Raw genomic sequence first — 11,227 nt, forward strand, 5'->3', positions numbered from 1 at the left:
CTCCCTCTGCCTGTGTCTCTGCCTCTCTCTCTCTCTCTCTCTCTCTCTCTCTCTCTCTCTCTCTCTCCCTGTGTCTCAGGAATAAATAAATAAAATCTTAAAAAAATAAAAATAGAGTTTGTCAGGAAAAAAATCTTTATGTTAATTATACCCTGGGATCACCTACCCATACTGTGTATCGAGGCTCCAAATTACCACAGTCCTTTGCAAAAATGTAAGAACAGTTTCCTGGGAAATAATAGTAAATGCCATCAAAAGTTTCAAAGTGGTACTGTCCCCAGGTTTTGCAAATCCCATCTCTGCCATTGCCCATGTTTGGCACTGAAAAAAAAAAGGATCATAATTAGTAGAATAAAAGAAATTATACCCTGTTTCTGGCAAGGTTCAGTTATGGTAAGTGATTCTAATTTTCATTAAAGTAAATACTTTCTACTTTAGTGGTCAATAACACAGAAAGAAATAACCAACACAAAATTATGAGTTGCCCTCAAAACTATTAAGCTCTCCTAAAGGAAATTATGGTAATATGGTCTCCAAGTTGTTTCGAAGAAAGGTTTTATGTTTGAAACTTCCTTAGCTTTTGCTTCCAAAGGAAGACTGAAAGAAGAGAAGAGTAGGGAAAATGACACAGTAAAAGAAGGTAATAGTAACAAAACAAACACAATGGCTCAGAAAAGAAAGAAATGTCACCACTGAGTGGCCTAAAAATTTGCATAGGAAGCATTAGAGTGCTCCAGACTTTGTACTTCTTTCAAAAATATCTTAATAGTGTCCACAGAGAAAAATAACCACTGACAACAGAAAGAGCATGTTTATATGATGTCTGAGACCTCAGGACAGGGAGCATTAGTCATCCAAAGTATGTTGGAATTTAGGAATTCATAGCCTTAAACTGGCCAAATTTCAAGCAATATTCATCTTAAATTGTATGACTTCATCTCCTATTGTCTCCATGACTACGTCCCTTCTCTTGTGGAGAACCCTCTCTTCTATTTTGATTTTCTAGACCCTTCCCTTTAGAGTAATATGCAAATCAATGACCTTTACTGAGCACTCAATGTAAAGCATTTTAATACATGCTATAGGAAACACGGAGATAAGACACAATCATTGTGTCTTTTCTTTGTAATTTTACCTAAATTTATTAGCCTTGACCAACTTTGGCCTTTTCAGGATAAAACACAGAGTTCATTATCCAGTCTTCTCTGACAGGATGCCTTTACCTCCCTCACAGATTTTTCGAGAATCTTGTACTTTATAGCATGTGGTACAAGTATAATTAACGTGTATCCCTTGTACATTGGTCCCTTCCTCTAGACCATAACCTCCAGGAGGGCAGAAACACGTCTATATTACTCGCTATCGTATCCCCAGCGCCGGACCGGACATTTAGTAGAGACTCCATAAATATATTTATTCAACAAATTAGCATTTATCATTATTAATGTGGGAGCCTATCCTAGACACTGTGGATAAAAATATTTTTAGAGAACCCCCTGTCTTTGAAGAGCTTTCAAAACTGTTTCTATTTTATGGACAGAATGGCCAACTAATTCGAAATCAAAAAGAATGAGTGGCTCTAAATAACAAATCTAATTTATAAAGCAAAAAAAAAAAAAAGAAAAGAAAAGAAAAGAAAAGAATAAGAACCTGGTTTAATGGACTAATATCCTCCATCCTTGAAGTGGAAAAAATACTTGAGAAAGTGGTAGAGATCAGTGAGAAAGTGGACGTATGTATTTTCTTTTACACTGTTTCTAATTTATACGAGTGAATTATGTAGACTAGTTAACACCTAACACGATTGCCACAACTCGCAGCACATGAACACCGATAAAGCAAATTGCACCTTAAAGTGCTCCTTGACTTATAATTCTCTCAAGTGGCACTGAAACTTACCAATCTGGCACCGTGTCCCAAGTGCCTGAAATATTTGACAGTCACATGTACCAGTCTTAGAACAGAAAGCCCCATTAAGGCATTCATGAGGACAAGAACCTGAAGGACGAAAAAAAATAATAATAATAATAAGTTATCTTCTGGCGTGCATCAGTTCTTATAAACATAATATGTCAGGATTTAGCTTAGACAGAACCCTGGGCTTTTTGCCTTGATGAGCTAAAGAATTAAGCCCGTCAAGTCTCTATCTAGTTCATTTCATTATGTGTGCTGTGAAACAAGAAAGACAGGCTTTCACATCTCAAACTACCCTGAGAGCAAAGGTTAGCTTCCATTAAGCAATCGAAAGGTCAAGTTCCCATGTAAGGAATCCTTGTCCCAGATGATGAGAACCAGAAATACACAAGCTGCAGAAGATTCCGTTGATGGAGTTTGGCCCCAGTTGCACGTCCAAAGGGCTCTATCTCCAGGAATGAGTATTGTGTTAAAGAATAGCAGCCATCATTAGCTCCAGGAATCAGGCAAAATATTAAAAAACTCAAAAGGGGGGACGCCTGGGTGGCTCAGTGCTTGAACATCTGTCTTTGGCTCAGGTCGTGATCCCAGGGTCCCGGGATCAAGTCCCCATAGGGCTCCCTGCATGGAGCCTGCTTCTTTCTCCCTCTGCCTGTGTCTCTGCCTCTCTCTCTCTCTCTCTCTCTCTGTCTATCATAAATAAATAAATAAATAAATAAATAAATAAATAAATCTTAAAAAAAAAAAAAAAACCTCAAAAGGAAATTCTCACTTTTGAGAAGGATAGTTAACCATTTCATTCAAAGTGTGTGTACTAATTAATCCTCTGGCTCATTTACAAATAATACATTCTTTCTGACCCATACTTAATTTTTTTTTTAATTTGTCCAGTCTCCAGAGGACAAGGACCTCTTCAGTTTTATTTTTTTTTAATTTTTTTTTAATTTTTATTTATTTATGATAGTCACAGAGAGAGAGAGAGAGAGAGGCAGAGACACAGGCAGAGGGAGAAGCAGGCTCCATGCACCGGGAGCCCGATGTGGGATTCGATCCCGGGTCTCCAGGATCGCGCCCTGGGCCAAAGGCAAGCGCCAAACCACTGCGCCACCCAGGGATCCCCCCCATACTTAATTTTAATGGGGTGTAAACCAAAGTCATGACAGGCCATCACCAAAAGAAAAATTTCCCCAAAGGATTCTGTTGAAAAGAGGAAGCAAGAAACTATGAGATTCTGAGTGAGTCTGAAAAATGCAAATGAATCACAGTGAAAATTTTTCCTCTAATAAGGAGAGAGGACAGGAGCAATTGGCAAATTTCAAGCAGGAAGAATTTAAGGTACACATCAAGAGAACACATCTCTGAGTCACCATAAAGTAGTACCTTTCTGGACTATGTTAAGGTCATGGAAGGCAGTTAACTAACTGCGATGATTTATCCACAATTCTGCCCAAGTCAAGAATTAGGAAATCCCATTGTCCTTTTCCCTTTAAGGTCCATTGATCTAAAATGTCTCTTTACATTTAAAGACCTACAGCTCTCTAAGTACCTCTAACTGAAGAAGACTGAGCTGTTTCCATTTTGATCATCAACACAGGTAAACAATTATGTTTTTCACAAATTTAAATGCAGTTTTTTCCCCTTTAAATTTTATCTTAGATCACAATCTTATGTTTTTAATATAAATAGCTAATAAATAAATACATTTCTAAACATCTAGACACATGGATCCCGTTCAAAAATTTATTTATAGCCCAGTTTATTCTCCTGGAAACAAGCATCAAACCAAAACTAGCCAGGAATTGCTCTTCTCTTAAGTAAAATGAAAAACTTGAATTAAATTTCAAACTCTCATCAGCATTCTGCTTAATGAAAATGGGAGAGGGGGATCCTTGGGTGGCGCAGCGGTTTGGCGCCTGCCTTTGGCCCAGGGCGCGATCCTGGAGACCCGGGATTGAATCCCACAATGGGCTCCCGGTGCATGGAGCCTGCTTCTCCCTCTGCCTGTGTCTTTGCCTCTCTCTCTCTCTCTCTCTCTCTGTGACTACCATAAATAAAATTAAAAAAAAAAAAAAAAGAAAATGGGAGAGAGGTAAGCAAAAATAAGGAGGCCAAGGAATCAAGGAGCCAGTAAATGATTCAGAACAAAGTTGTCTGATACCCAGTGATATTTCTTCCTGTCCATGTAGTTATTACTGGTCAGGAAGCTATATTAGAAATAATATTACTATTATTACTATTACTACTAATAGTAATACTATTACTATTATTACCATCCTGGCTCAGTTTTCTCTATGCATTAAGTGGGAATAGTTAATTCAATATATCCCTGAAAGGGGACTTTTAAGAAAGCAAATCCAAAAATGAAGGTGTGACACCCACCTTTTATTTTGCTTTCACCCCAGTTAATAGCTTCATGGAAGAAATATCTTGGAGACGTTGCTTCCAACTTTGAAAGACAGAAATAAAAATTCAAGACGGTTAAATTATTCAAATTCAAGTCAAACAGGAAGTCTGGGAAATAGTTACAGATGCAGAAATTATAAAGTGCTGACTCTGTGGCTTATGGAGGCAATTTCAGTGAGGCCCTCTGACCTGGTTTGGTCTTGCCTCTTACCTGGCTTTGACGAGTCTTTAATTTCCCTGAGCTCAGTTCTTCCCCTGCCCCTCTGTCCTCCTTGAAAAAGAGCCTGGGTAAAGTCTAATCTTTGCACTGTCTGCTCTGCCTACAGAAGATGCTCTTCTCTGAATATTTCAAGTGTAGAAGGGTCTGGAGAAAATGCACAGGGCCAATGGACCAGCAGACAGGGATGTCCACATGGCCTGCAGAGCCATCTGTGAAGACACCATCCACAGAAGCTTCTGCTGCTGCAGTGTGCATGTGTTGCCCTCAGTCTCCAAAGAACTGACACTTTAAAGTTCATAGAACATTCAAATATATCTTTTTATAGATGCCCCACCACTTTAGGGTAATGGTTAAGAGTATGAATTATGGAACCAGTCAGACCTGGATTAGAGTCCTGATTCGAACATCATATACTCTTAGGCAAGTTTCCTAACCTCTTAAAAAAGAAAAAAAGAAAAAAGAAAAAAAGCTTCCTAACCTCTTAGAGCCTTCTTTTACTTGTGTGTAAAATGGAATGATGGTACCTACTTAATGGTGCGGTTATGAAAATAAATTAAAGTGATGTATGTAAAATTTCCAGTGAAGTGACTCCCACATTGAGGATCAGCAATAAAGAGATTTATGTTAATCTAAGCAACCCAGATAAACCTTAAAATTTCTGGAGGTCAAGATAGCTTACTAGCAAGTAATTGTGGATTACTAAATCTAATCAATTAAAGATTTTTATTCAAACTCGGTGACAATTCAGTGTATGGTGTGAAGCAATGACCTTTCCAAAAAGCATTCTTATGTTCACACACTCCCAAGATCTGCCACATAATTGTCAAATTGAATACCGACGTTCTTAGAAAAATTGAAAAGGGTGAAGTGCAAGGAGAAAGGGGGGACAAGGAATGTGATTTCGGGTCAAAGTCCTACCTCAACAGATCCTGGTCTCCTTCCTACACACTGAGTTTTCTTTTGCCATTTTCCTGTTTCATCGAAGTATTTATTCTTTTAAGAGCCACATCTGCCCCAGGTCAGGGAAGAGACTCCCACACTCTCCCTCACACTTCAACACTCCTTCCTGAACTCGTTGCACAGCACTACGGCTCCAACTTCACTGTTTCCAGTACTCGTTCCTCCCAGGTTCTATCCTCACTGCTCAGTCTCCCCTTTTTGCCTTTGCACCTGTCTTCAAATTAAGTTAAAATCATAAAAAGTTATGACTTTGATTCCCCCAAGACAACAAATCTTATCATCTCTGTAGCCATAGCGTTTCCAACTGTCTACCTCTAGCGCAGCTACCAATATTCCTAAGCACTGGAGTGAGGTGCTCCAGTGACTTCTCTCTGATGCTCACTAAAAATATATTGTGGCTTAAACTCTGCCTCATATAGGCTTAGTAACCTTGAACAAATGATGTAACCTGCTCAGCCCCAGTTTCCCAATCTGTCAAGTGGAATAAGAGTAGAATTGTATTCAATGAAATGGGGTAAGTAAAGCACCAAGAGTAGTGCTGGGCACATAACAAGGTTTGCAAACATGTTACCTATTTTTATTATTAGGCAAAAACCAAATATGTCAGACAAGAATAGACCAACACTAGAATACATCATTGTTTTGCTCCATATCCTCTCACCTGACTCAGGCTATACCTCCATGGAAATTACAGGTGCTTAGCACACCAGCCTCCTGGTCACAGAGCATCCTAGTTACCTCAGCATCCTATTTACCACAAGGTCCACGCATCATACCACATTTGACCAATGCTAAGACAAGGCACATACATAGCTTTTACTTTTCTAACCAACCTGAATGCAGAATGGCACCTTATATATATAATTGGGAGCACTTTTATTTTTAAGTCATATAAATAATGGCAAATAATTGATGGGGTCTTAGATTCAATGAACAAGTAACACAGAAATGACCTCTTTAGAGGTCTTCCTTCACTAGGCTTTGAGTATCTAGACAATAAGCACTGCTACTCATGTTATGTCTCTAATGCAGTTCTTATATGTCATCAAAAAACACCAGCTGAACTGAAAATAGGCATTACTCAAATGGGAATGATCTGCCTGCCAAGTCTGTTTAGAACCATGACTATAAAAGATTCTGTTGAATCTCCCTCCACATCCTCTCAGCCCACCTGCATCTGGGTTTCTGTGCCCATGGAGACACTTCAACTCCAAGCCCTGGCTTCCTTGTCTCTGTCTCAGAACAGAATCCAAGCAGGAGAGACCACAGAAAATGCCTTCCCAGGGCTATAAGGCTCCCTGGAGGCCACCCTCAATCAATGAGAGATGGGAATCAGTAGATAAATACCCCAGCTTCCCCCCATCCCTTGCAGAAACAATGCTGCGACTCATTCTACACAGCTCCTCAGGGGCCCCCCACCAACACTCAGCCCCAGAAGCCCCTCCTTAACATACTCTATTAGATTTGCTTCCTTTCTGGACTCACTTCTCTCTCTCTCCCATTTGCCCACTTCCCAAATAAATTGGCTGCACATAAGTCTCTGTCTCAGTACTTGCTTTCAGGAGAAAAATTTTGCAATGTAACACAAATGCAAAAGAATTCCAGGCACTGGGTGCACACATCCACATCACTGATAAAAGATGACAGCCCATTCTTTCTCCTTGCTGATAACATCTCCACAGAAGGGTGGGAAGCACAGAGAGGCAGTCTTTAGATGGGAAATCACTGCAGCCTACAAATACACCATTGACAGAAGTCCGTGTCTATCCTTTCTTTGCTCATTGTTCATCTTTGCCAACATAGTTCTGAATCCTAACTTGCACAGATATCTATCCATCAGGGCTCCCTCCGTCTTCCTAGAGCAGGAGTTGTGAATCAGTGGACAAGAATGCCCTAAGGACAGATGAAATTTCAATCCTAAACAGTGCGACCTGTGATTATAATCTCACTGCCCTTCTTCAGCATTTCTTCTTTTAAAACCTGTTCAGATGTTAAATAATTGTGATGCACGTTCACTAGCTGCAGGAAATAGAGCAGGTGCAGATGGCCTGCTCTCCATTCTCTCTAAAAGAGAAGTCACGAGAAGGTAAGCATGTCCCTCACTTAGCTAACCAAAGGTAACACCTTTGGGGTAAATTATACAAATTCTAGGAATATCTAAATGGAAAACAGTATAACCTCATCCACGGATCTTTATGTGATCACTTAGGGGTGTATTTCACAGATTTTTGACACTAATGGATTAACCAAAATGCATTTTTTTCCAAAATTGGATTTTCTCCCGAGTCATGCTGATGTCTATTTGTGGTTAATATGGTCAACTGACAAATATTTAGTTAAATTTCTCAGAGAAAAATCATTTTAACCACTGCACATGATACATAAATACTTAAGTACACAAAAGTTTCCTTTCTAGACAATCTTTTGCCCATTTCAGTAGCAAAAAAAAAAAAAAAGATTTCTATTTTGAATAAGAATAAATTAGTTCCGTCCTTTAAATTATCAGATCCATTTTCTGTTCTCTTTAATTAACAGCAAAAATATACAAATTCAGGCATTTACCAGAAAATACTAGCAGAATTTATTGCAATTCAGGATTTGACAAAAGCCTCCTTGAATACAGAAGCCATTTGCTATATAAATACGCAAATCACGTTACTTTCCCATAAATGCCTTTAAGTTAGGATTCTCTACTTCCCCAACTATCTTTTACAGAGAAATATTTTTTAAACTCATTTCCTTGAACATTCCAATCGTAGTTTGAAAATATTGCAATTATATCATCCAACATCCTTTATATAAGGGGACCTAGGTAGGAGGGCCTTCTCAGATTCAGGGCTACATGCCCCTCCAAAAATGAAGGTTACCTTTCCAGAAGTGTCTGTCACTGAGATTTGTCAGACATTATAAAAGCTGTCAGAACACCTCTGATGCCCTTTTGATGCCATGATACTCAGATCATGTATACCTTTCTCTGCCCCCTTTGACTTGTATTTATCCAACTGTCATTGCTCTGATATCATGCTGAATTTTTAAACCAATTAAAAAATTTCTGGCAAGTAGATGAGATTAAACCTCCCACACATGCTGTGAGCCGATCACTAGGTATCTGAGGTGAAGAGCAAAAAAGCACTTGACCGAACAAGTAAATGTGAACTAAGCATGAATTTGAGGATTGCAGAAAGGCAGTAGAAAAGTTACTTTGCCTCTATCTCCTTCCTGTCTTGTTTTTAGCATTTTATTCCCCTTCACAAAGGTCTCATTGTTGAAGTGACAGCAGAGTCCCGAAGCAGAATGGATTATTTCTCTGCCTCTCTCCATCTGAGGCACAACCTACCTGGGCTGCTAAAAGAGCTCTTTTCTCTCGATTTTCATTAAGCCCGTTTCTGGAAGAAAACAAAAAGAACTTGTATAGTCAAAGGCCCCTAAGCAACCTGAACAAGCCTTTCCCAGGAGAGAGCTGATGTTTTCCTCCTGATTTCCATCACTTTATCAAAGAGGTCTTTCTTGGTTTAACATTAAAAAGTCCCCCTCCCCTCTTGGAGGGGTTAGATTTGGGTGGTGGTACTGTCTCATTTTACAAAATCCAAGAGTGTCCCCAGATCTCTCCAATCTCTGACGTAAACTGAATTTTAGGAAGGAACTTCAAAATAGAGAAATAAACAAAATCATGTAATATTGTAGTACTGACACACACAATATTTTTCTCCACACGACTTCATAAAACTGGTGAGGTAAGTATTCACTTTCTCCAAACATAATAGTTCTCTCTTTCCACATCATAAAGCATAGATTAACGTTAATGGGAATAAGACATCAAACTGATTTATCAAAATCAAATGATGAATACAATTCTGCTTTTCATTAACCAGATCGGGTTAGTCCAAAAAATGATTTTCCTGCTGGAACAATTTTGTTGTTTTTATCATTAGAAATTGTTTTACTCTATGTTAAGATACAGCACATATATAATCAACAATGTATATTAATAATAACAATATAAAAGGAGAAATTACCCAACATAACCTCTTTATAAACCTTTGAAGTAAAAAAAATAATAATAAATAAATAAATAAACCTTTGAAGTAATATCTCCTTAGTATCTACAGTCAGTGGACACCACCAAGAACCCGTCTTATAATTAAAATGAAAAGAAAGACTTTTTCTTCACAAATAGGAAAACGAATGGCTGATAATTTTTAATTCATGGAACTGTTTTTTAAAGAACTACATCTCATGCCCTTATATTCTAAAATATTTAATTGTTTTTTCAAAAGCAGATACATTTATCTGCTGAGCTATGCTCATTCCCATTAACTTTATGTTTTAGAGGACAGAAAGAGCAAAAAATACTCACTTTGATACTTTTGTCGAGATGGATGACGCACAAATATATCCTGCCAGAGATAAATATATAAAGATAAGAATGGGGAAAAAATTATACAATTTTCTTGGTCCCATGTTCTGGTTATTAAATGGATCATTTTAACCTAAATTCTAAATCTTAGACTGAATTCTAGGAGTTAATTTGCATTTTCTAGTGGATTTCGAGCAGCAAATTCCCTGTGAGACATGAGGGGGAATTTTAATCTGGATAGAAGGAACAGTGTACCTAGATTCATGGAGACATAATACAGAGGAACGAGCGCTAGAATTGGAGTCAGAGATCCAAGTTTTAGTCTTGGTCCTACCACTTAGTAAATGCCAAGCTTAGGCAAGCTAGCAAAAAACATTAAAAAATGATGGTATTGGGCAAGTGCATCTTTAAATACCCTCCAGCTCTCAATGCTCTATGTCATTTTCTCCTTGGAATTTCAGTTACTCCAAGGATTGGAAGACAGGGTCCATGATCTTTCTAGTCTTACATTTCAGTAGATCCTCTCACGTCCCCTACAAACCCCAAAATATACAGCTCTTTTCAGGGATTAAAAATTAACAAGTGAAGGTAAATAAATGCTCTCCTCCTGAAAATATTTTATAAACATTAATTTATAAATAAAATCACCATAAAAATAATAAAAATCAATTATTAGCCCTAAATGATAAAGTCCTTCTTAAAAACAACTTTTTGCCATTCTTCGGGTTGATGGCATGACGAAAGGTTAAGGACTTGATTTCTCTTTAATTATAAAATTTCAAATGTTTAAGTTATACAGACAGCTATTTTAAATCATCTTTTAGAAAAGAAAAAAATAAAATCAGAGTTTCTCCCACTATACTTGCTTATCATGAGAAAAGCCTAATTTTAACATTTGAAGGAAAGAGTCAAAAGATGATAAGTCCCAAATTATCTATATTACTAAGAATTTTCAGAAAGACGGTCTGGGTGTCATTGAGTATATATCCATTCCAATGACTTCAAAGTAATTTCCAGTACAAGGGAAAACTGTTCATTGTACTTGCAAGAGAAATTAAGACACAATAAATAAGGTAAAATTTCACGTAAGTTCTTACCTTGTAAAGAAAACAGTATATGAAGCAAGAGTATACTCCGAGGTATCATTAAATTGAGTTTCCTCACAATGTTCATTTCAGTGGAGCTTTTCTCCCTGAAATGCAACCAAATTGTTGGCCTTTACTATGATGGCATCGTAGAAGTATCCGTATTTGTAGAGTGCTCCAATTCTTGTAAATATAACTTTGTAATAAAGTAATTCAAAAAGAAATTCCAGTCTTTCTAACTACATACAGCATCTGAAGCGTTAGAGTTTGCAGGCAACCCCAACCCTT

At 37.8% G+C, this 11,227-nt stretch overlaps 1 protein-coding gene across 2 annotated transcripts in view; it reads right to left on the reverse strand.

The window, feature by feature from the left end:
• Positions 1-11,027, reverse strand: part of OTOGL (otogelin like) — a 132,447-nt gene extending 121,420 nt beyond the window's left edge. For both annotated transcript variants that reach the window (XM_041738638.1, XM_041738637.1), the window contains exons 1-6: positions 10,952-11,027; positions 9,855-9,894; positions 8,835-8,883; positions 4,294-4,360; positions 1,900-1,998; positions 167-321 (exon numbers count right to left, since the gene is read on the reverse strand). In XM_041738638.1, the coding sequence (XP_041594572.1) occupies positions 167-321; positions 1,900-1,998; positions 4,294-4,360; positions 8,835-8,883; positions 9,855-9,894; positions 10,952-11,027 (486 nt within the window). The remainder of the gene's footprint in view (positions 1-166; positions 322-1,899; positions 1,999-4,293; positions 4,361-8,834; positions 8,884-9,854; positions 9,895-10,951) is intronic.
• Positions 11,028-11,227: the final 200 nt, after the last annotated feature.

Source organism: Vulpes lagopus, chromosome 23 (assembly GCF_018345385.1).
Source record: "Vulpes lagopus strain Blue_001 chromosome 23, ASM1834538v1, whole genome shotgun sequence".
Taxonomy (NCBI): Eukaryota; Metazoa; Chordata; class Mammalia; order Carnivora; family Canidae; genus Vulpes; species Vulpes lagopus.